This window comes from Lepidochelys kempii, chromosome 1 (genome assembly GCF_965140285.1).
Source record: "Lepidochelys kempii isolate rLepKem1 chromosome 1, rLepKem1.hap1, whole genome shotgun sequence".
Lineage (NCBI taxonomy): Eukaryota > Metazoa > Chordata > Testudines > Cheloniidae > Lepidochelys > Lepidochelys kempii.
Window position 1 is genome coordinate 29190634 of NC_136380.1, and position 26400 is coordinate 29217033.

General features: G+C 43.0%; 1 protein-coding gene across 4 annotated transcripts in view; it reads right to left on the reverse strand.

Annotated features, from left to right (window-relative positions):
• The window catches only part of SESN3 (sestrin 3), an 85023-nt gene that overhangs the window by 15604 nt on the left and 43019 nt on the right, over positions 1–26400 (reverse strand). For 2 of the 4 annotated variants that reach the window (XM_073337640.2, XM_073337658.2), the window contains 6 exons: positions 24028–24093; positions 16895–17092; positions 15384–15566; positions 14758–14994; positions 9801–9948; positions 1580–1698 (listed from right to left, as the gene is read on the reverse strand). In XM_073337640.2, the coding sequence (XP_073193741.1) occupies positions 1580–1698; positions 9801–9948; positions 14758–14994; positions 15384–15566; positions 16895–17092; positions 24028–24093 (951 nt within the window). The remainder of the gene's footprint in view (positions 1–1579; positions 1699–9800; positions 9949–14757; positions 14995–15383; positions 15567–16894; positions 17093–24027; positions 24094–26400) is intronic. The other 2 variants (XM_073337651.2, XM_073337668.2) reach the window with 2 other exon arrangements.

Sequence of the window (26400 nt, forward strand, 5' to 3'; positions counted from 1 at the left end):
GTCTCACATTCTACCACCACTCAGCTAGGAAACAGTTAAACAAGTTAGCTATTCTGGAGAAGGTGAAACTTTTGAAGTTGGAAGTCAGTAACTGAAAATCCTTGCCTGAACGCAGAGACATTTCAGTTTCAGTGCAACCTTCCATAAAGCTCTTCTGAAGCAGTGCTGTACATGTCTAACATTGTCTCAAGTCAATGACAATTGTCAGCCTTCTCTCAGAGGAGCCTTCTAAAAGTTCATAGAAAGGTCAGCAGTATCTTTGATCTCAGACACAAACTTTGCCTTATCCTTGTCCACAATACACCCCCAAGGTGGTGTTTGCGTCACCTTCCAAAACATGGTTTATTGCAGCATGAATTCATCCTGATCAGCATAGACTGTTGTAAATCTAAGGGCTTGTCAACACAGGGAGTTATTCAAGAATAGCTACTGTGCTTTAAATTCACACCCTACTTTAATCCAAATTAACTTGCAAGTGTAGACTAGCCCTAAGTATGTCTGCTGACAGGAATCGTGACTCCTTTGCTTTACCAAGGAATTTTTTTACACCTATTTTGGTTTGTCTACACCTATTTTGGTTTGTTTGGCTCTGACATGGTTCAAGATTTTCCCATAACTTGCAGTTTATTAATATTAGATTCCCAGGAGATCAAACTGACTTTAGTCAGTGATCTATTCTAAACACCTAGAGCTGTCCCTATTTTTTTTTTTTAAATTTGTATTGCAATAGTGCATAGGAGTCCTATTCGTGGATTAGGGCCCCACAGTGCTAGGCACTGCATGGACATAACAAAAAGATGTCCGTTACATACACTTGTTCTGCTAACACAACAGAAGACCTAATACCCTGGCCTGAGGTTTACAATTAATAGAGGGTGGGCTAGTCACCCAACTGAAGCGATGGAAGACGCTTCATTTGAGATATTTAACAGTTGACTGAACAAAATGCTACAAATATAAAAATATACCATAATGAGCAGTTATCTACCTGGGCTATGTCTACACTTAACACACTTAACAGCTGCAGCACTGCACTTCAGTAGAAACACACACTACAGCGACTGGATGGGTTCTCCCATTGCTGTAGGTAATCCACCCCCCTGCAAGGTGGTAGCTAGGTTGAAAGAATTCTTCCATTGATCTAGCACTGTCTACACCAGGGCTTAGGCTGGTTTAACTATGTGTCTCAAGAGTGTGGCTTTTTCACTCCCCCCGAGGGATTTAGCAATGGCAATCTAACTTTTCAGTGTAGACCAGCTCTTGATCCTCTACTTGGACCTGGACATTTAACATGGATGTCCTTCTTCTACTACATCTTATTTTTCCAGTAAAGAGAGACTTAGGGCATGTCTGCATGAACACTTGCTGCAAAGCAAGCTGGGGCATAAATCTACAGTACACCAAAGGGCACCAGGGAACTTTTAGCGTGCAGCAGCACAGTCCATACAGAGAGCTAGAGCAAGGTATGCTGGTGTGCTATAGATTTGTGCCCCAGCTTTCTGCACAGCAAGTGGTCATGCAGACCTGCCCTTAAAATGTTGGGGTTAATTTATTTTAAAAAATAAGTGCATTTAAGTACCTGAGCTCGGAATGTTGGCAGATGTTCTTCTCCCCGCCTGGCAAAGTCTTTGTACCCAAAACCAGGATCTTCGATATAGCGGGAGACATCCGACGTGGAAACCATTTCATCATCAAATGCTGAGAAGGACAGCAAAATGCTGTGTTTAAGACAGATAAGTATGGAGGCCGTTGTAGCCTTCTGATCCTCTCCCTCAACAAAGACTACAAGGCGCGCTGAACACAATATTTAAAGTTTGCAACTAATTCTGTGTACAAAGAAGAGGATAATATGTTGGTGTAGGAAGAGTATTAGGAGAATTTCAATCAATTTCCGTTCAGTTTATGATATTACGCTTGTGTACATTTGTCAATATAATTCATAGTAATTTGCTTGATTTACTTCGCACCAGTGTTTCAATTTTTTATTCTTAATTTTGCAAGTAAATATTTAAATTTATTTTTACACTTCTCCCTTTTTCAGAGATTTTCTAAAACCCTTCATTGAAACAATGGGCAAGATGTTTTTAAACAGATTGCAGGGTGGTATGAGGGAGTGAGGTTAGTAACAAGAAATCCAGAGAAGAGGAAGAGAGGAAGACTGCAATAGTAAAGGTTTGAGATGACCTGGGAGTGGATCAGTAATTTATTTGTTAGAATAGGGAGGAAAAGTTCAATTTTGGAGACGAAGAAAGAAAGGTTAGGACCTTAATCATAGCTTGGTTGAGGGGATAGATATCGAAGATGACCCTAATGCTGCCTAGAGTGTTAGGAAGAATTAAGGTGTCACTCAATTAACGGGGAATGGAGATAGCACAGGACTTGGGAGAAAAGGCAAGTTCAGTTTTGAATTTACAGCAGGCTATATAAGACTGAAAGGAGTGTCTTACAGTACTGTTTATAACAAAAAACCTTAAGTTACAACACACAACTGTAGTTCATAAAAAGAAAAGGAGTAGTTGTGGCACCTTAGAGACTAACCAATTTATTTGAGCATGAGCTTTCGTGAGCTACAGCTCACTTCATCGGATGCATACTGTGGAAACGGCAGAAGACATTATATACACAGAGACCATGAAACAATACCTCCTCCCACCCCACTCTCCTGCTGGTAATAGCTTATCTAAAGTGATCATCAAGTTGGGCCATTTCCAGCACAAATCCAGGTTTTCTCACCCTCCACCCCCCCACACAAACTTACTCTCCTGCTGGTAATAGCCCGTCCAAAGTGACCACTCTCTTTAAAATGTGTATGATAATCAAGGTGGGCCATTTCCAGCACAAATCCAGGTTCTCTCACCCCCCCACCCCCCTCCAAAAACCACACACACAAACTCACTCTCCTGCTGGTAATCGCTCATCCAAAGCGACCACTCTCCCTACAATGTGCATGATAATCAAGGTGGGTCATTTCCAGCATAAAACCAAGTTTAACCAGAACGTCGGGGGGGGGGGGGGGGGGTAGAAAAAAACAAGGGGAAATAGGCTACCTTGCATAATGACTTAGCCACTCCCAGTCTCTATTTAAGCCTAAATTAATAGTATCCAATTTGCAAATGAATTCCAATTCAGCAGTTTCTCGCTAGAGTCTGGATTTGAAGTTTTTTTGTTGTAAGATAGCGACCTTCATGTCTGTGATTGCGTGACCAGAGAGATTGAAGTGTTCTCCGACTGGTTTATGAATGTTATAATTCTTGACATCTGATTTGTGTCCATTTATTCTTTTACATAGAGATTGTCCAGTTTGACCAATGTACATGGCAGAGGAGCATTGCTGGCACATGATGGCATATATCACATTGGTGGATGTGCAGGTGAACGAGCCTCTGATAGCGTGGCTGATGTTATTAGGCCCTGTGATGGTGTCCCCTGAATAGATATGTGGGCACAGTTGGCAACGGGCTTTGTTGCAAGGATAGGTTCCTGGCTTAGTGGTTCTGTTGTGTGGTATGTGGTTGTTGGTGAGTATTTGTTCATGTTTTTCTTACTATATACAAACTAGCAAAGTGTTAAGAGAGCACATGCCATATAACAAAACACTTGTGAGCTGTGGTAAGCAGTCATACAAACTTAATGAGGGGCAAGGGGCAATTAACTAAACTAACACTAACCAAATATAGTAAAGAAAAAAGAAACACTAAATATGTACATGGACAAGTGTTCTCACAGACAAGTGATGAGCACAGAGGAACAAGGATTCCGACCATGTGGCAGTAAGAGGGAACTGAAAGGGGCATCATCCCGCACAGCCTCATAACTTTGCCTGCACCACGAGGCTACGTACAATTGCCCGTGAGGGCCAATGAACATTGCTGCAAAACCTTCCAGCTCCAGCACATGGCGTACATGCACACCCGTGTTTGGAATACATATAGGGACCATCATTCGAAGAAGAACTAAATCATACAAGACCAGGCTTGTAGATACCAATTCAAAATTATATGAAAGCAGTGAACTCTACAGTTCATCAAGATCCAGGCTGAACTTATGCCAAGAGTTACAGTAACTATGCATCTCTGAAGAGCTCCAACAATGTGTTACTAAATGAGGACAGGTTCTCTAGCAGGAATCAATTTATCTCCACCGAACAAACAGGTGGCTTGATTGTGTAACTACCTTTACAGGAGTTGATTACCACATAGCTGACTGCATTTGACCCTGATATTAAATCTTGGCTCACTTCCACATGAACTGACAGAAAAATTGCCAGATATCCACTGTTCACACTTAAAACAAAAACAAAACAAAAAAAAGTTCATTTAAGAATCACAGGGATGCTTTATCTTCTCTCTGGCTCATTAACTAATCAAGACATAACTGTGTAGGAAGAAACTTGCATGGCACCTGCCATAGGTTATCACCCCTGAAGATTATTTCAAGTTAGATTTAATTCTCATTGGTTTACAGCTTGTATTTTCCCATTTGCTGCTTCCTGCAACTATAAGATTTAAACTCTAGCATTAGAGTGTTTTAGAAAACTATGGGAGTCTCACAGATCAGTACCTATGAAGTACCCTTTGAAAAAAGAAAAAGTTAACCTAAGAAGCATAGCATCTCTAGCCGTCTTCTCTTACTACAGTTCCCAAGAAATACCAATACAGTACACCCTTGCCATAATGAACCTCTAGGGATCCAAGCCATTTGTTCGTTATAGACAGCGGTTTGTTATAGTGGAAGAGCCCTGCTGGGGCTGTGGTGGAGGGATCCAGAGACCAGGTTCGCTTTAGCCCAAGGTTTGTAATTGTGAAGGATGTTATAGTGAGCATCTACCGTACCACACTGTGACGGTCTGTACCGTTATGTTCACCCCTTTTACAGAAACTACGGTGTTAGGATATAGACATTCAGGCCTGTCTGCAAAGGCCTGTACTTTAAGAATTTAGGTGTATTCTTATCACTTGGCTAGTTAGAGGTATAAAAGAAAGAATCAAAATCACTGTCTGCCAGTGTAAGGTCCTTCTCTTACTGTGACAGTCTGAGGCCCTGTTCTTATAAGGCCTTTGGCTAAGCAACAGAGGCAGCCATAAGGTGGGAAGTGACTGGTCACATCTTCACATTCCAAACTAGTCGTATTGAAAGAAGGTGCTACTGGGCTGCTAGGAATAAACTCCTGTCCTGATAATGCCTGTCACCTCCAGAGAAAGGGAAGTGCCTAGAAGACGTAAAAGGAAACTTAGTTTGAAAGCATCCTGTCTGGCAAGAACTCACTTATCAATAGCTGGGATGTAAAATCCTCACTTCTGTATTGTTTTGTCATTATAGTTCCCACTTTGCTATTGTTTGTCTGTATAATCTCTGTCTGGTTCTGTGATTGTTTCTGTCTGCTGTATAATTAATTTTGCTGGGTGTAAACTAATTAAGATGGTGGCATATAATTGGTTACATAATCATGTTACAATATGTTAGGATTGGTTAGTTAAATTTCAGGAAAATGATGGTTAAGGTATAGCTAAGCAGAACTCAAGTTTTACTATATAGTCTGCATTCAATCAGGAAGTGAGTGGGTGGGTGTGGGGAGGGGAAATGAGAACAGGGAATGGGGGTGGGGAAATTGGAATCATGTTTGGCTAAGGGGGGAAATGGGAACAAGGACACAGGTGTAAGGCTCTGTGGTGTCAGAGCTGGGAAGGGGGACACTAAGGAAGGAAACTGGAATCATGCTTGCTGGAAGTTCACCGCAATAAACATCGAATTGTTTGCACCTTTGGACTTCGGGTATTGTTGCTCTCTGTTCATCCGAGAAGGACCAGGGAAAGAAGTGAGTGAAGGAATAAGCCCCCTAACATACGGGGATGTGAGTGATTGCTGGACCCAGACTAGGAAAGAGTCTAGTCTGTAAATGAAGCTTATTGGAACATCTCTGAGGGTAAGATTTACCTGCATTTAGTTTAGACTTGCGTGTTTTTGTTTTATTTTGCTTGGTAAATTTACTTTGTTCTGTTATTACTTCGAACTACTTAAATCCTACTTTTTATACTTAATAAAATCACTTTTTGCTTATTAAATTAACCCAGAGCACGTAATTAATACCCGGGGGAGCAAGCAGCTGTGCATCTCTCTCCATCAGTGTTATAGAGGACAAAAATTTATGAGTTTACTGTGTATAAACTTTATACAGAGTAAAACGGATTTATTTGGGGGTTTGGATCCCATTGGGAGCACTTCTTAAGTGGTTTTCAGTTAAACCTGCAGCTTCTGGGGGACGTGGTTCAGACCTGGGTCTGTGTTTGCAGCAGGCTAGTGTGTCTGGCTCAACAAGACAGGGTACTGAAGTCACAAGCTGGCAGGGAAAACGTGTTCAGAGGTAGTCTCAGAACATCAGGTGGCAGTTCACAGGGGGTTTCCGTGATCCAACCCATCACAGGTATCATTTGAAAACTCAATTTGCTGATAATTGTCCAAGTAAATTATATGGCAACATTGTAATAAAGTTATAAAATTCTACTGTATGACATTACTGAGGCATGTTCCAAAGTTCAGAAAAGCAGGCACAAACCAGTTCCTTAGAGACAAAAGGCAAACTGATGCCTCAGCCAGGTGTGAACAAAATCAAATGGACTATCACCTGGTTAAAGCAGCCATTCTCTGGCAGGAAAAGAGGGTGCGAGCAAGAAATTTACACCTTGGAAAAGGAACAGCTGGTGGTTCCTACCCACAGACTTTCTGTCTCTTGAACCTCAGCTGGAGATCATTCTCAAACAGGAGGAAAATGTATGAGAGTGGGAAACAAACACCAAGTGACTCCTCCCTTTCTCTCTGCCCACGGCATTCAGAACACCTGAAGTACAAGGAAAGACGCATTGGACTGGGGAGAGGGGTCCTAGCTTGTATTGTGCAAGAGAGGGCTGGGCAATACAAGCAGCACATTTCTGGGGACAAGTCTACGACTGGGAATTTGCTGGTGTTGCTCTGCAATATAATTCAGGAGTGGCTGGCTACAGCATTCACAATACAGCTGGGAGTAATCTACATGCTGGAGGTTGTGTTGTTAGCAGTCCAGGACTGGTTGCTCTCACAGTGAAGCAGTGTAAAAGGCACCCCAGGTTGGAGAATTGAGGGGACACAGCTGTTCAACAGTCCAGATTGTATGCTGGATAATGTCACACATGTTATACTCCTGGGGGAATTCTGTACCACTGTGCACACACATATTCCATGTGCCATGAATATTTTTAATTTTTTCGCAGAAATTAGCTTCTGCTGAAAAATTGATGCAATTCCACCTTTTGCCCACTAGAGGGTACTGTGGTGCTAGAACACAGCAGCTGCTCCAGGCAAGCCCCAACCAGCTAGGGAAGAGAAAGAGCCTGCCTTTTTCCACAGTGCCTGTTGGGCCAGGTCAAGAGTCAGAGGATACAGAGAGACAGCCAGCATGCGGCTGCTGGGAGGATTTCAGACAGGGGCTCATAAGGGCTAGTGGGAGAGGACAGACTGGGGCAGGGGCTGAATGGGAATGGAAGTGCAGGGCCACAGAGTGGAGGGAGGTGCAGGGCCACATGGGCATAGTGGAAGAGGTGCAGGGCTACAGGGGGAAAGGGGATGGCTGAGTGGGGGCATGGAGACACATGGGAACAGAGGGTGCACGGACATATGGGGATGGGGTGTTGTCATAAATATAAAGGGAAGGGTAAACACCTTTAAAATCCCTCCTGGCCAGAGGAAAAATCCTTCACCTGTAAAGGGTTAAAAAGCTAGGATAATTTTGCTGGCACCTGACCAAAATGACCAATGAGGAGACAAGATACTTTCAAAGCTGGGGGGGGGGGGGAGAGAAGAGAAACAAAGGGTGTGTGTGTGTGAGAGAGAGAGAGAGAGAGAGATGCATTTGCCGGGAACAGAAAGGAATGGAGTCTTAGAACTTAGTAAGTAATCTAGCTGGATATGCGTTAGATTCTGTTTGTTTAAATGGCTGAGAAAATAAACTGTGCTGAATGGAATGGATATTCCTGTTTTTGTGTCATTTTGTAACTTAAGGTTTTGCCTAGAGGGATTGTCTGTGTTTTGAATCTAATTACCCTGTAAGGTATTTACCATCCTGATTTTACAGAGGTGATTCTTTTACTTTTTCTTCTATTAAAATTCTTCTTCTAAGAACCTGATTGCTTTTTCATTGTTCTTAAGATCCAAGGGTTTGGGTCTGTGTTCACCTATGCAAATTGGTGAGGATTTTTATCAAGTCTTCACCAGGAAAGGGGGTGTAGGGTTTGGGGAGGATTTTGGGGGGGGAAGACGTTTCCAAGCGGGCTCTTCCCAGTTATCTATCTATTTATCTATTAGACGCTTGGTGGCGGCAGCAATAAAGTCCAAGGGAAAAAGGAAAATAGTTTGTACCTTGGGGAAATTTTAACCTAAGCTGGTAAAAATAAGCTTAGGAGGTTTTCATGCAGGTCCCCACATCTGTACCCTAGAGTTCAGAGTGGGGAAGGAACCTTGACAGGTGTCTGAGTGGGGGTGGAGGGACACATGTGAACAAGGGGTGCAAGGACACATGGGGCACAGAGACACAGAAGCAGATGTGCCTGATTGAATGGGAGAGACTAGGGGTCAGCTAGGGTCTGCACAGGTACACTCCCTAACAATCCTTCCCTGCCCCCTGCAAAAAACCTGTTCCATATTTTTCCCACCCATACACAACCCTTCAAGTTCATACCCAGTCTCCTTCCCAGCAATTACTTCCTTCTCCTTCAGCTCCTCCGTTACTCCTGACTCCCCCAAGCCTCTGCATTGCTTCTGAGAGGTCCAAAAAATATGGTTCTGTTCTGTAGTTTAAATGAATTATTACTTAAAGAGCTCTGTATTAAATATGCCTAGTAAGGAATCTATTTGTCAAAAAACGTTTCCTGAATCCTTTTTGTTGTCCATATTGTTACAGCCATACTTACTGACAGGTATTTTGAAATAAAATTACCAAAAAAATTGAAACTGATGTGATTATATTGTGTTATTTTGACAAATAAAATATGTGGAATTTTAAAATTGTGTGCAGAATTTTTTGGTGCAGAATTTTTAGGCGCAGAATTCTCCCATGAGTAATGTGAAACAGACTTCAGCTATTCCTTGTCTATGGATGAAACTATTATTCTCAGGAGTTTAAAAGAGAAACATAGCAAAGCAGACTCCCCAATTCTGAATTTTGAAGGATAATTTAGAAATAAATTAAAAATGTTTTATGAAACCTTCATCACAATACAGGAAAGGGCTATAGGATAACAAAACAACACCTCAAAAATAGATAATTTCAATCCATCCCCTTTCCCCCTCTCTCTGAGATTGTCCCTTCAGGAGAAGGTTGAAGCTCAATGATGGAGTAATGTAGGGAAGTCTGTGCTGCCACACTCTGTCTTATACTTATTTCTTGAACAGAATTTTTTTCCTTCTAAGACTATTAGCAAGGGACTTTCCAGAAACACTATTTGAAAATGTGACAGAAGTCTGCTATTCAAAAATCCTATTAAGGAATGAACTGGGATTTAAAGATAGGCATCACTATGAAAAAGCAGTTTCTCCTGAAGTTGTGTGCAAGTTTCTTACTGACAAAAGAAGACTAATTTCTAGTAACAATGAGGATTAATATATTTGAGAACAAGAAATCTGAATCAGACAGGCAGTGACACATGAGCCAGCCTTACTACCCTGTGAAAATCCAGATCAGTATAACTGCTAAAGTCCACTAATTGGATTGCACTGTAGAATTTTAGTTATAATGGAGCAGAGAAAGAAGGGGAGCAGAGAGGGTGAAGTACCTCCAGTAACTACTAGAAGACTCTCTTTCTTCTCCTTTTCAAAGCGAGTTGCCATTTCTTCCTGTGAGGCCTCCTCTTCCTCCTTTTCTTCTTGCAGCCTCTTCATTCTTTCCATTAAGGCCTCCAGCTCACTCAAAGAATCTGCAATCTGGAAAAAAACAAAAAGAAACCCAAAAACCAACCATGATATTTTGGCAAATTAAAAAGTAAATGGCATCATAGCTGTCTAGGAGTAAAAGCTCAAATTAAATATTCTCAAAAGTGATCTCTATCCTTGAAAACACAGCATATGGTACATATACTTTGAGTACATTATAGGTGATGCATCTTTGAAAGTCTTTCACAAAGGGTATGTCTATGCTGCAATGTAAGCCCAGGGTTAGTGGGACTCGAGTCAGCTGACCCTTGTTAGAGAACCCTGGGCTTGAGCATCTACACTGATTCTAATTGTATGTTAAGAATTTTGTAACCCAGGCTCAAAACTGTGGTTCTGATGTCCACACTGCAGCATGCTGATCCAAGTCAAACCAACTAGATTCCAAATCATTCGCCCAGAATCCCTAGTACCCTCCCAAAACATGGCTGCTCTAGCCCTTTGACTGTGATGCACTGTCAGAAAATTTTATTGCCCATGCTGCACATTAAAAGTAAGTTTGAATAGCCTGCCAACATAGCCAGCCAGAGAGACATTTTGAGATGTAGGCCCCCAGCTACCAGGGGCAGGGTGGATGTGCCTTCTGAAAAACTTCTTGCTTGCGTTTTCACTCCTGTGTCAAGAAACAGGCGGAGCTTGTCTGAGGCACTGGTGGACGTTTTAGCAGCTTTTTCTGATCTACCAAAAGTACCCAACAGGTTTCATGATGGAGCAAGTAGGAGGTGGTGGCAGAGAAGTATCCAGGCACGGCAGACGCTGCTCAGTACAATCAGCAGAGTCACTGATGCCCCCTACATAATCCGGCGCATGCCCACAAGCAGAGATTGGTGGGATCATGTAGTCATGCAGACCTGGGATGTCAAGCAGTGGGTCCAGAAGTTTTTCATGAAGAAAGCAACATTTTGGAGCTTTGTGAGCAGCTTGCTCTGACTCACCAGCGTAAAGAGACACACGAGGGCACCCTTGCCTATCCAGAAGCAGGTTGCCATAACTGTCTGGAAGCTGGCTACCCCAGACCGCTACAGGTTTGTTGTCAACCAGTTTGGTGTTAGAAAGTTAACTGTGGGTAAAGTGAGTTTTCTGAGGCAATCAGGCACGTGGTTTGCCACAAAGTGGCAGGCATTAAAGGTATTCCGGAGGTAATTGTTAGCTTTGAGAGAATGAGGTTTCCAAACTGTGCTGGGGCCATTGATGGACTCATGTGCCCATAGTTTGCCCTCCTCAAGGAGCACGAGCACCTACACTGCAAAGGTAGTACTGCAAAGGGTACTACTACATTGTTATGCAGGCCCTCATGGACCATGGAGGCTGATTTCATGAATGTCATAAGGGGCTGCACTGGAAAAGTTAATGAAGAAAAGTTTTTCATAGCTTGAGAGTCTATATTCATGGACAGGATGGCACACTATTCCCTAAATGACACTGTATTAAACAGTTATTGTCCACACCGTTATTCTGGGGCACTCTGCGTCTCACCCCCCCCCCAACACCCCCCCCCCCCAACACACACACCCCTTTTGCCTTGGTTTATGAAACCATACCCTGATTTCAGAGGCCCTGGCAAAAGGAGGTTTCGTTACACTCAGCAGGTGCAGAATGGTTGTAGAATGTGGGTAGAACCTGCTTTTAGCAGGTTAAATCCCATTGGAGATCTTTACAGATCTGTTTGGATGCCAGTGTCATCAGTGCTGTCCGCATTACTGCGGCTTGCTATGCCGTTCACAATCTTTGTGAAGCCAGAAGTGAGCCGTTTCACCCTGAATGGATCTATGATGGGCTCAGGTGTGGCTTCCGTCTCCTCCAGGTTTGCTGCATGTTTTGCAAAAGGCTTGTTCTGTTGGGCCTCCATTGCAACCACAGAAGGCTCTCTGATGGTGTGTTTGCAGCTCCATGATTAGAAGACAATGGAAGAGTAAATGCAGACTCACTGAGCTGCTGCTGTATGCTGGGGAGGCTGGCTTCCATTTTCAACTGAGTCAACTAAAGATTGTTGGCAGAGAGAGGATTAAGGAAATTAGCCCATGGGATTGTGGAATACTTCTGGCAGACACCCAGAACAAGAGTTAAGTGAGGCCACAAAGCAATAGGGCTCGGACCCTGAGTCCCGATGTGATTTAGGCTTGTTCCCTGAAGCCCTAGGTCTTAGCCCTGGGTTTGTGCGATGTGTGTAGATGAAGGTGTGGGGTTAGACTTGAGCCTGCACTTACACTGCAGTGTAGACATACCTAAAACGTTATAAGGAAAAGCAGTGAAAAGGGACGGACCCGGTAGCCCTATTCAAGGCTATCAGACTACTTTATTGCAGCAGGGGTAATTGAGAAATGCAGACATTGTTCGAAAGAGGAAACTGTATCCATAAATGTATGTTGCAACATTCTGAAGATTCAGAAAAATTCACTTATCCCTGAATAAACATTGACATGTACTCCGGAAGACAGTTTTAAATATTAAAATTAACTTTTCTGGTTTTACTGCTGCTGACAGCTGTCTTACTAACGAGTCATATTGTCTATGATACCAGCAATACAGGAGCCCAACCTAGGAGAGTAAATCAATATTCTATTCTATTTTAATGTTTTATTAACCCAAACTAGTTGCTTATACATATAAAGATAAAAATATTACAAGGAAGAACCGCATATTAGAACTACATCTTGTAGTGACAAAAAAGGATTCAGATATGCATAACCTAAATCTGTTATTCTCTCTCCTTTCAATCTCTTACTTGTGAAAAGTTATTTTATTTTGTTAGCAGTGAACTTAAGAACTACTAATTAAATTGCACGAAGGGTCTCCCCACCCCCAAAAAATAGTCTAGCACATCAACCTGTAGTACAATTTAAGGCTTCCTTTTCAAAGCATTGCAAAATTAGATTTGTAATAAACACCAGGTTTACACAATATAACTAACTAGAGATCAAAATTCTTTCTGCTGGTTGGTTCAGGGAGGAAAAAAAAGGTTATTTGAAAAAAGTTTATTGATCCTGGAAGTAAGTACTTGGTGTTAGGATATAGATATTCAGGCCTGTCTCTAAAGGCCTACACTCTAAGAATTTAGGTGTATTCTTATCACTTAGCTAGTTATAGAGGTATAAAAGAAAGAATCAAAATCACTGTCTGCCGGCATAAGGGCCTTCTCTTACTGTGACAGTCTGAGGCCTTGTTCTTAGGCAGCCATAAGCTGGGAAGTGAACGGTCACATCCTCACATTCCAACCTAGTCACATTGAAATAAGGTGCTACTGGGCTGTTAGGAATACAATCCTGTCCTGATAATGCCTATCACCTCCAGAGAAAGGAAAGTGCCTAGAAGATGTAAAAGGAAACTTAGTTTGATAGCATCCTGTCTGGCAAGAACTCACTTATCAATAAGCTGGGAAACCCTTATGTCTTTATAGATGTAGTTGTGAAATCCTCATTTCTGTGTTGTTCTATCATTGTAGTCCCCATTTCCCTATTGTTTGTCTGTATAATCTGTCTGGTTCTGTGATTGTTTCTGTCTGCTGTATAATTAATTTTGCCGGGTGTAAACTTATTAAGGTGGTGGGATATAATTGGTTAAATAATCATGTTACAATATGAAAAGGAGTACTTGTGGCACCTTAGAGACTAACCAATTTATTTGAGCATAAGCTTTCGTGAGCTACAGCTCACTTCCTCGGATGCATACCGTGGAAAGTGTAGAAGATCTTATTATATACACACAAAGCATGAAAAAATACTTCCTCCCACCCCACTCTCGATATGGATACAGACAGCAAGAGTCTGTATCCATATCGAGAGTGGGGTGGGAGGAAGTATTTTTTCATGCTTTGTGTGTATATAATAAGATCTTCTACACTTTCCACGGTATGCATCCGAGGAAGTGAGCTGTAGCTCACGAAAGCTTATGCTCAAATAAATTGGTTAGTCTCTAAGGTGCCACAAGTACTCCTTTTCTTTTTGCGAATACAGACTAGCACGGCTGTTACTCTGAAACCTGTCATGTTACAATATGTTAGGATTGGTCAGTTAAATTTCAGGAAAATGATTGGTTAAGGTATAGCTAAGCAGAACTCAAGTTTTACTATATAGTCTGCAGTTAATCAGGAAATAAGGGGGGGGAAATGGGAACAGGGAATGAGGGTGGGGAAATTGGAATCATGTTTGCTAAGGGGGGGGAATGGGAACAAGGACACAGGTGTAAGGCTCTGGTGTCAGAGCTGGGAAGGAGGTACACTAAGAAAGGAAACTGGAATTATGCTTGCTGGAAGTTCACCCCAATAAAACATTGAATTGTTTGCACCTTTGGACTTCAGGTATTGTTGCTCTCTGTTCATGCGAGAAGGACCAGGGAAGGAAGTGGGTGAAGGAATAAGCCCCCTAACAAAAAGTGTTTCAAACATTAGCCTGTTTTGAGATCATTGACTTTAAATAGATCACAATTCTGATTACCATGTTGCAATTTTTTCCATTTTGATTGCAGCACCCTCTATTTCATGAGCCTCCGGAGCTCAAACAGTGATTTATACTATTTAAAAGTTAGGGCTTCTGGCTTTCTAAGAAAAAGAAGCCTTAATCTACCCCAGTAATTCAGGAGATCAGCTATTAAAAATCACTTTGCAACTGAAGCTTGTAATCAGAATTATGTGATTTTGAATCTGATATATTGCAAACTGTCAGGGCTAAAATCTTATATGCCACCAGAACCCTAGCATTCCAACAGTATATACAAAACAAACAAAATTTAGGCTTAAATAGGAAAGAGTGGAAAAAACCTAATACAAAACAGAAGCAAGCAAAAGAATACTCTTGCAACACTAACCCCAAAGTTGCTACTTGTGAGGGATGCATTCTCTATGTTGTTGTCGTTGGCAAGATCACAGACACAGAATTTGTTGACTGCTATAAGTCTGAACCCATTAGAGGTATCTGGATCTCTCTCTGGATTAATGCCACTACCAAATACAAAACTTGCCAAGGCATGATAGTGTGCCAATAGGACCACAGCATGTACCAATTCAGGAAGAGACCAATTATTTTCTCCAGTCTTGACAAGTTTCTGAAATGAGAACAAAATAGAGAGTGAGTAAATATATGAGCTCTAGAGACCAAGATAGAAAGTGTATGAGAATGTATATGGATGGGATAGCTCTGACTCCCAGCCTCCAAAAATGATTTTTCTTTCATCCCAAACCACCCCCAACCAAATAACGGCGCATATTCTGTCCTATTTTCTACTTACAATTATTCGTGTTAATTCCCATCTTTGGGGAGGGATACAATTATTTAATATCCCAATATCTTCAGAATGTCTACTAAATATGTAGATTTCTCATTTAATAATGAAATTATAAAACAAAAATATTAAGCCGAAGTAGATTTGCATATTATTTAGCACTTTTCATTAATAACATTACACTGCTAATCTAGATATATTTTGATGGGTACCTGAATATGTTCTTTTGTGATCAGCCAGGGTTGGTGTGCAAGAAGTTTGTTTATTTCATTCAAATTTTTCAGTCTTTGTGGGATATATTCCAAACCATTCAACCATTCTGCAATCCCTCCAGTCTTCAGAAACTCATCAACATGCATATTTACTATGTAGGAACACTGATGTCTGGCAGCAGCCTAAAGTAGTTAAAACAGTCAGGAAGAGGTATTACAAGGGCAGAAGATTTAGATATGTCTATGTAACACCAACAAACCCCAGTCGGCGGTGGGCAGGATCGAACCTCGGCCCTCTGGAGCTAAATGCATGAGCCTCTACTGCAGGGGTGGGCAAACTTTTTGGCCTGAGGGCCACATCTGGGTATGGAAATTGTATGGCGGGCCATGAATGCTCATGAAATTGGGGGTTGAGGTGTGGGAAAGGGTGAGGGCTCTGGCTGGGGGCACTGGGGCCAAAATGAGGAGTTCAGGGTGCGAGAGGGGACTCTGGACTGGGGCAGGGGATTGGGACGTGCAGGGAGGGAAGTCAGGGGTGCAAGGTTTGGGCAGCGCTTACCTCAAGCAGCTCCCGGAAACAGCAGCATGTTCCCTCCTCCAGCTCCTACATGGAGACTCGACCAGGTGGCTCTGTGCACTGCCCCATCCATGGGTACTGCCCCCGCAGGTCCCACTGACCACAGTTCCAATTACGGCAGGAAATTGGGGTGTGGGGGCAGCGTGCTCAGCCCCCTGGTTGCCCCTACGCATAGGAGGGGTGTGTGTGTGTGGGGGGGAACATGATGCTGCTTCTGGGAGCCGCATGGAGTGGGGCAAGCCCCTGACCCTACTCCCTGGCAGGGGCTCAAGAGCCAGACTAAAACAACTAGAGGGCTGGATGTGGCCCCTGGGCCATAGTTTGCCCACCCCTGCTCTACTGCACGAGCTAAAAGCCACTTGACCCTTTGCTAAGGCTGTAGAGCAGACTCATTAATCTAAGTGGTCTTGGTGCCACTAGATGGGACAGAACACCACACCCAGGAGGTGTGTGGGTTACATCTACACTGCAAAAACACCCCAGCAGCAAGTCTCAGAGTCTGGAGGCCTGTCTACAGGTACAGTTCTGCAGCTATGCCACTGTAGCACTTTAGTGAAGACACTACTATGCCAACAGGAGAGCTTCTCTTGTCAGTATAGTTAATCCACCCGTGCAAGAGGCAGTAGTTATGTTGACAGGAGAACTTCTACATAGTGCTGTCTACACTGGGGACTAGGTCGGTATAACTACATTGCTCAGAGGTGTGGATTTTTCAAACCCCTGAGCAACGTAGTTATACGAATGTACGTTTGTAGTGCAGACCTGGCCTAAGTGAACTGACTCAGGCTTGCAGAGCTTGCACCATAGAAAGAAAGGAAGCCAAGTTGTTAAGGCAAGGTTATTTATAAACAAGGTTTGGGGTTTCTTTTTTTGGAGGGGCATTAAGGAGATAGGCAGGAAAATGTGTGTTAATGTAAGGATTCTTGGTACATACCATTATAGCAATGTAGTGCCTATAAGGCAAAGGAAGGGGCCCATCCATACGCAACATATAGAACTGGCTGCGGAGGAAAGACTCCAAGTACTGAGTATGTAAACTCATGACCTGTGTGATGTTGTCCAAGCGACCAGATGTTGAGTATTCTTCCACAAGAAGGTTAGTACGTTCATTCAAACCATTTGCTTGCATCACCTTAAGAGCGAAGTAGGCAATGTAAAACAGATAAACTAAGATAGACTTCCCCTCACTCAAGTAACCCCAGATACCTACATAATTCAATTGTGCATGCAAATCCCAACTTCTGTGGACTTTGGGATGTTTGTGCATATATATGTACAGAAAATGCTTAACAAAATTAAAGAATAAGAAATCTGCAAAGAAGCTGTACACTCAGTTTGTTACTTTGACAGGTTTCCATAAAAATGGAGTGAAGTTTTCTGTAAATCCTTCTACAGGTCATATTCTCAGTTGGTGAAAGTCAGCATAGCTTCACTGAAGTCAATGTAACTATGCTGATATACCAACTGAGAATTCAGCCCCAAAATGTTACTTCAAAGTTAATATGGGGAGGAGCCGAGTTAGGTAACTAAACCAGAGAATAGGTCTGTCTGCCTGCCACTTCCCAATTTTATGTTTGTATAATTAAAGAGATCAAAAGCGAGTTTCTTTTAAAAGCTCGCATTATTTAAATACAGGAATTTAATGCTTTCTTTAAACTGTTCTTTACTAACCATTCCAGCCAACCCTGACCTTGGGCTACAAGATGAAATCATGTGGTAGAACGGTAGCTCTTGAAATGCAAGCCTTAACAAAAAGCATTAGCAGCTATTAGAGCAGTGTTTTATCACCAAAGAACGGCCATTCTAAACATGTTCATCTGTGGAAAAAAAGTTGCAAGAAAGGGACTAGAATACCAAGAGTTATTCTTTAACTCCCTATAACAGAACGTTAGGGTAGCTAGTTTATCATTACAAATACCATGACCTTCTTTTCTACTCCAACTGGTTTACCAGGAATTAAAAGATAAAATCCCTGCAACTATCGAACATAGCTCTGTTGTTGTTGAATTTGATTCCGTGACTACATCACCAACTAAAACAAGAATCTTGACCTGGCAAAGAGAAAAATATTTCTCAACAAATCAAGTTTTATTCTTAAGGAATAAAATATACACACATGAACAAGTTACTGCACCTTCTCTTTCTACCTCAAGGTTTCCTTGTTTTGGCTTGTAGAATCAGAAGGCAGAGGTAGAAGAGAATATTTTCAGTCATCTAGTTAACTAGTCCCATCACCTTTCCATGTATAATTGTTCCCTGCAATGCCTCTTTTTGTGCTTCGTACCAAGCAATGGGCCTTCCATCATTCTTCCTGGGAGGCTGTTCTGACCATCAGAAACTTTCTGTTTTTTCAGACTAACTGTCTGCACAGAAAAGCTACAGTGGCAAACCTGCAATGCTGTAGGGTAGACACTTGTTACAAGCGATAGAAAGCATTCTTCAAAAGCTGTAGTAAATTCCACTTCTCCAAGAGGCAGCATATAGGTGGACAGAAGAATGCTTCTGTCAACTTAGTGCTGTCTACCTTGAGATTCAGATCAGCTTAACGATGCATGTGAATTTTTCACACTCCTGAGCAATATCAGTAGGTGGACCTAAGTTTTAGTCAGAGACTAGGCCTAAATCTGTTCTTAATTTTATCCCAGTAGTCCTTGTTATACCCCTATACCCACTCTAATAATTCCTTTCTCCTTGGTGATTACACCCTTCAATTATTTATAGACGTACGTCCCCGTTAGTAGTCTCTTAGGAAAACTATCCACATGTGTCTCAATCTTTCCTTGCATGTTTCTTCCTCCAGTTCTGAGAATCTTTGTCAGTTTTCTCTACACCTCCTACAGCTTGTCAGCATCTTTCTTGTAAGGACGTACTCGGAACAGAAAACTGATTTCAGGTGCAGTTACATCACATCCCTGTGTGATATTAGTGGAAGCCTTTTCACTCTCACTCCCCTTTGCAACTTTGACTAGCAGTGACTCAGTCTGGTTTTTGCTGCCTTGATCTTTTCTCTGCAAGCCTCACTTTAACCTGAATCCTTGTTTACTTCTTCCCCACCTCTCCATTTCCAGTGCATGTTTTAAGATTTCTTTTTTGAGATTCAAATACTTGAGCAGGATTTCATGAGATTTAGTCTTTATAATGCTACTTATTGCTCATGGGTCTAATATATTATAGCCTTGGAAATTCATATTTTGGCATACACTATTAGACATGATCCCTAAACATAGCTACTAGAAATTACCCCTAAAACAGGGGGCAGATTCCCACTTACTTAATCCAGCAAGCCACATTAATATGCAATGAAAATAATCCTGTGACTTATTATCCATTCCCCATCTCAAGCCAGGTGACTCATGTCATTGGGAACATTCAGCACAAAATTTAAAAACTGCAGTATCGTTCATTTGATTATTGGACTGTCCCACAACAGCAAAACTAACCAAACATATCCCACTGTGGGCCATCAAAGATCCTAACTTGCTGGGCATGCAGCACAGGCTCCTATAAGCCAAAATGCCCACAAAAAAGACGGATGTTGCAGGGTGCCTAGAAATGAACAAATCTGAGTTCTGGCAGACTACAGGATGGGGAGCAAATTCCAGAGCCCAAGACCCCTCATGAGTCAGAAGCACTCTCCCTTTTAAAGTGCCTCTGCTGATCTTAACTGTGTACTGCTTGGGAACAGCATCATCTCAGGAACCATATCATCAACCATTTAGGGTTTTCTAGATTTAAAGTGTACACAATACCATTAAAAAGTCTTCAAAAGACAAAGCATAGTTAATACACACACATATCTTTCCCTAATAAAAATCAAGCCAGGGACTCATTCCAATATTCTTCTCTAATCCCCACAGACAGGATTCTGTGAATAATCAATACTTGTATCATCCTGAGTAATGGGTGGGGATCCTGCAATTTCTTTTCCTTCTGCCTAGAAGTGGAGAGCTATTCCAAGAAACACTACAGCCCAGTGTGACGCTATTGATGGAGACTGTGACCATATAGATCACTGTTGTAACCACTGTTATATATTTGCAGCAAATATTGTACAAAGATTGTCATGTGAGGTGTGCAGGACAAGGTTATAATTTGCTGGTTATGATTATGTTATCTGTATGCATGTATCATTTTTGTATTTATAGTTATAAGTATTGGCTCTATACTGTTTGTATTTCAAACTTGTGCTATGCTTCTGGGTGACACCCCAGACAATTTGGTGTCAGCACCACCTAGCCTGCTTGATAGCCCATTAAGGACCATCAGCTATACAACTGACCTATTGAGAGAAGGCAGACACACCTTGTGACTCAGCAAGGCATGCAGGGACATGCCTATGGACAGAACTCTACGATTTTTCCATGCCATGTGCTAGATTAGTTTGTCTTTGGAACAAAGAAAGCAGAAGCCACATGGCAAGAGACTATAAAAGGCTGCTGCAGCTCCTCCATTTTGTCTTCAGTCCTGCTTCTTACTTCTGGAGGAATCTTGCTACAAACTGAAGCTCTGAACAAAGAACTGAATGACCCATCCCAGCTGTGGACATAGGTGCTGACTTTTGATTTTGCCAGCGGGTGACCCATCCTGGCTCCGCCCCTTTTCCATGGCCCTGCCCCCACTCCACCTCTTCCTTCCCCTAGACCCCCCTGAATGCCTCCTTCTTGCCGACCCCCTCCCCTAAATGCCTCCCACCTGTTTAGTGCTCGCTCCCAGCCACACACTCAAAGCAGCTCTGTCTCCCCCCAGCCCCACCCCCTGCAGCCAGCCCAGAAACTGCCCACCCTGAGACAGAGAGAGAAATTGAATTCAACAGCCCAGCACAGAAATAGCCCATTCATTCATCCTGCTGTGTGGATGCTGTGCCACTCCAGCTCCTCCCAGTCTCCCAGACTGCAGCTCCCTCATATACTCTGCAACTTTTGTGGGAGGGGAACCCCTGGTGGGACCATGGCCAAAGGTGGGTGGGGGTTGCTTCCTCTACCGGACTTCAGCAGCCCAGCACCCTGAAGCAAGATGAGCTCAGGTGTCCCAAGGTGAAGCAAGGGAGTGTCTCCTGACTTGAAGCTGATACAGGGGGGTGAATGCAATGAAAGGAATTCCCTGGGAGCTGCGGGGGGATGGAGGTGAGGGGTGCGAATGGATGATGGATCCAGGGGAAGGAAATCAATCCTTCCTGACGCAGGGAGGGGATAAACTTCCTCTCTGGTAGGAAAAGCCCCTCAGGCAGGATTGACCTGGGTGTGGGGGAGGAGGAGACAGCATTGAGCTGGGCAAGCATTACTTTCCCAGGCATGAGAGCCGGCCCTGGAGAAGAGCCCACGGGGAGGATGCAGCTAGAACAGAGGTGGGCAAACTAAGGCCCGTGGGCCACATCCAGACCGTGGGACTGTCCTGCTGGCCCGTGAACTCCGGGCCGGGGAGGCTAGCCCCCTTCCCCTGCAGCTATGCCACTGCGCGGGCAGCACAGCTTGTGCCCGCCCACCTCCCAGGCTTTTCAATAGCCAGTCCTGCCACTCTGAGCGGCATGGTAAGGGTGTGGGGAGTGGGGTGGGGCTGCATAAGGGGCAGGAGGGGCAGTCAGGGGACAGTTGCATGGGATGGAGGTTGGGGGGGGGGGGGACAGGACACTTAGGGGACAGGGGTGTGGATGGGGTCGAGGCAGTCCAGGGACAGGGAGCAAGAGGAGTTGGATAGGGGAAAAGGAGCAAGGGGGGTTGGACGGGTCGAGGGTTTTGAGGGAGGCAGTCAGGGGATGGAAAGTGGGAGGGGGTGGATGGGGGTGGCGGCCAGGATGTTTGGGAAGGCACAGTCTTCCCTACCCAGCCCTCCATACAGTTTTGCAACTCTAATGTGACCCTTGGGCCAAAAAGTTTGCCCACCCCTGGACTAGAAGTAACGGTGGTGCGTTGCCCACTCCTGTCCCCCCACGCACAGGGGAAGGGATGCGGAGCCCCGGGACCTGGGTCAGAACTGTAGTGGTTGGTAGCTCCCAGAGCCTGCATGGGAGAGGTCCAGGCACAAGCAGGGTCCGGGTTGGGGGAGGCCACTCATTTGCACCTGGGGCTGTGGCTGAAGTGAAGCCCCTCTCACCTTTTGGCCATGGCTGGACGCACCCGGCTGGCTGGCTGGAGCATGGGGAGGGGGCAAGCTGCTGGCCCCAGACCAAGTTCACTCATCAGACACAAGGGCAAACTTTTATTAAAGGAGCCATGTCTTTTGGTTTGTCCCCGTGCCCAGCACTAAGGGGGTCCACAGCTGGTTTCTCCTGGCAGGAAGGAGAGCACAGGTCCTGGGGGAGACACCAGGGTGAGCTGAGAATAGCTGGCTTGGTCCTTGAGAAACCCCCCGGCCCATACTCCCCCAAGTAGCCCCATGGGGCCAGCCGAGAAGCTGCCCACCAGTCTCTTCCCCCAGTCCCCTGCTGAGAGACTGCCCACCCCATCTTCCCCACCCCTCCGCAGCTAGCCCAGGAGCTGCTGTGCCCTGGCTGCTTGTCCCACCTAACCCAGCTCCCTCTGCCCTGAAAATTAAAAGGACTCACACGTGCCTGCGGTGGGAGCCCGCTAGGAACTTCAGCGGCAGCAGGGGAAACAGCTGATTGGCCGCAGCCAGCCAAAGAGCTGATGAGGGCTGCTGCGCATGCTAAATCAGCTGATCTCCCCGGTGGGTGCAGAGCATCCACTAATTTTTTTCAGTGGATTCTCCAGCCCTGGAGGACCCACAGAGTCAGCGCCTGTGGCTGTGGATGTACCCCAAAGGCTTGATTTGAACCCGTAGTTTATTCCATCACTGCTACAAGCCTGAACTAAGAACTTTGCTATTACTGTATACAATTGATACAACGTAACCAGCTTTAGCTCTCATCTGTACGTCTTTCTTTTATAAATAAACCTTTAGATTCTAAAGGATTGGTAACAGCGTGATTTGTGGGTAAGACCTGACTGGTATATTAACTGGGTCTGCGGCTTGGTCCTTTGGGATCAAGACAACCTTTTCTCTTTTACAGGGGTATTGGTTTTCATAACCATTCGTCCCCATAACGAATGGCACTGGTGGTGATACTGGGAAACTGGAGCATCTAAGGAATTGCTTGTATGACTTATGCTTAGCCAGTGGGATGAGACCAAAGTCCTCTCAGTTTGGCTGGTTTGGTGTGCCTTAATGGTAAAGGAAACCCAGCCTTGGGCTGTAACTGCCCTGCTCTAAGCAATTTGTCCTGACTTGATACTCTCAGTTGTGTCCTGCCAGAGGCTGCATTGTTACACCCTGCCTTTCCTTTATTTTGTTTTAACTTTTACATCCTTTTTTATTATTCTAATTGCCTGGCTTTAACAGCTACTAGCTCTTTTAAGAAAACAAGAAGCAGGACTTGCCTTTACAATTTGCTTTCACAAACAATCCCTCAGGAAATAGTGTTCCTGTAAAGATCTGACTCCTAGAGAGAACTATGCATGCAAGTTTTACATATACTGTACCGAGGTTTATGTATACTGCAGCAATCTGCAATCAAGACTTAAACATTTAAATCACAGGAACCAATCTGAGTTTGCACCTTTGCAACTATAAATTTTATTATGGACAGTTGTGTACTACAAAATTAATCACACTTTTACTTTTGTGAAAATTGAAAGTCAGATCCTCCTCATATTACTAAACATTTATACTGCAGTACCGCCTAACGACTACAGCAAGGTATGGCCCCACTGTGATAGGTATTGTGTAAATGATAAATGAGTCCTTCTCCTAAAAAGCTTACAGGTGTTTGCAGGTCCCACAGATTTAATGGGAGTTGCACGTCTGCATCTGAAGACAGAAAAGTTAGTCTACAAGTCAATGGGTGCTACCTGAAGATAAGGAGCAAACTTTGACTTTTACTCACTGAAGGCCAGATTCTGATGCTCACACTAAATGGCCCTTTAGTCCACAAATAACTGCACTGGACTCTCAATGGGACTCCCCATGGACTAAGGTACTGCCCAATGGATGTAGAATGCCTGAATCTGGCCCTGAATATTTTTGTTATGCAGTTACTACTATATGCAGAATAGTTTTAGTTTGTAAACTTACTTCTTTTTCTGGTATAAAGGCACTTGGTCCTCTCGTTAATGGCTGAGAGACTCGGATTCTTTTTTCCTGCAAAGGAACGTCACATGATTTTATTAGAATTAGCAAGGATAACATATTAACTTACTTTATCTTACAAGATTAGATGCTGAAGGCCGTGACTTAGTTATCTTTAAAAGACTGTCTGCCTGTTTTACAACTTGTTAACAGATGAGGCTAACATGCCATATCAGTTGGATTGAGTTAGCAGTCCTTTACATTGCTCTCAGACTGCACAAAAGTTGGCCAGTGACAGGACATAAAAAAATAAAATTAAAAAAATCACTCAGAAATCTAACCTTGACTACTTTACAGAGCTATACAAGAACATGCGGCAATAGTGCTCAAACTTTTGACACAATACTTCAGAGCAAACAAACTATCAGAATAGAGAGAAATACTGAACTCAAAGGAAATTCTAGCATGATACTAGACATAAGATTGACAAGGCTGCACATGAGAGATAGTCCTCAACTCCATTTCCCTCAACATTGAATTTGATTATATAACGTTTGCGAAGGGTTTTGAAGATTAGAAATGCTCTGGAAGTGGCAAGATTCTTACGAAAACAGCTATTACCCACACATACACAACCAGAGTGATTTAAGAACTTGTACTAGAGAAACTATGCCTCCACTCTTTGAGGAAGAGATGACCTAATTGAGCTGTATCCAATTCAGAAGAGACTAGAGGTTACAAGGCCTATAAGGCACAAACTAAAGCTAAGGAAGAGCCAGGCCCCCAAAGAATTAATGTCAAGTTTCTTTGTACAGAATTTATTTACTACGTAACAGGCAGTGTATTTCCCCCGCCCCAAGAAGAGAATTGAACTAAGATTTAAAGAAAACATATGGGTCTCAATCCAGCTTCCACTAATTTACATGGTAGTCTTTCCACTGATTTTAATAGGAGCTGGATCAAGTCCAAGATGGGTACGACCAAATGCTAACACAGTAAGAGATGAGTGAACTACATGGTCATCGTCCACTCCTGTAACTATCTGCACTCCTATTACTATCAGTGTCAATAAAGTGCCTGGGATTTTGTGTCAGCATGTTATAATAGGTTTCAGAGTAGCAGCCATGTTAGTCTGTATTCACAAAAAGAAAAGGAGAACTTGTGGCACCATAGAGACTAACAAATTTATTTGAGCATAAGCTTTCGTGAGCTACAGCTCACTTCATCGGATGCATTCATTGCCACTGAATGCATCCAATGAAGTGAGCTGTAGCTCACGAAAGCTTATGCTCAAACAAACATGTTACAATAGTACATCCCACTGACTGAAATTCACTAGCAGCTTAATTTTCATAAGAATGAATAAGTTTTAATTTACTGGTTCAATAATAGTCAACTAATAGCCCCCGTAAATCACTAACCTTGGGAGAACGGTTTTAGTCTGTTACATCAGTTCATATATGCAAGATGAAGATTTGCATGCAACTGCATACCTATGAACTATTGTATGTCTTGCAAACAACCATGAAGTTTGGAAATAAACAGATGCTCTACATCAAAATGTGTAGAGCAGTTTCATTGCCAGATGCCAACCAAGTCTGAATGCTTGGAGAAAAATAAATAAATCAGTCTTTGGTCTACAGATCTGCATTATTGCTTCTACCTTAAGTAAAATGAGAGAAGAGGCTTTCCAACAGCAGCATAAATACCTTCCCCTAATACTTGTGCACCCCTTAAAACTTAGTTTATCAAATGGCTCATATCCATTCAACTACTTTCTTTCCAAAAGCATTAGTTCTTATTCTCACAGGTACATGATTGATTTCAAAAGGTATGCAATTACCCATCATTACCAGTATTAGATTTGCACTCAAAATATTTTGTTCACCTGACAATCAAGTCTTAGATGCCCTCAACAATGCCATCAGAGAGGAGTTTGAGAAATATACTAATTTTGTAAATGAATATGTGCACCATTCTGAGATTACTTTAAACACTAATCTTTGCAACAGATTGCAGCATAGGGAAGTAAAAACACTAGAGGTTCATATTATTGTTACATTTCTGGAAAAAAATCCCACCTACGTTGATTTTTCAGATGATCAGAAATGATGTCAGTGCAAATTATTCAGGAAAGAGGTTAAAACAAGAGTTTGATGATTTAGCAGTTATGTTCATTACTTTGGCAGAGAAGTGTCTACCGCTGAGGAAATGCTGTCACCCCTTCTGAAATAATCTGAGCTGTTCAAGAGAAAGCCAGTTGTAGGGAGACAGTTCAACAATTTACACCCAGTAAATTGCAGTAAAGTTCCAGGATAATTTACAATATTTATCAATCAAATTTGTTAATCCTGTGGAAAACAGAAGAGGTAAATACTT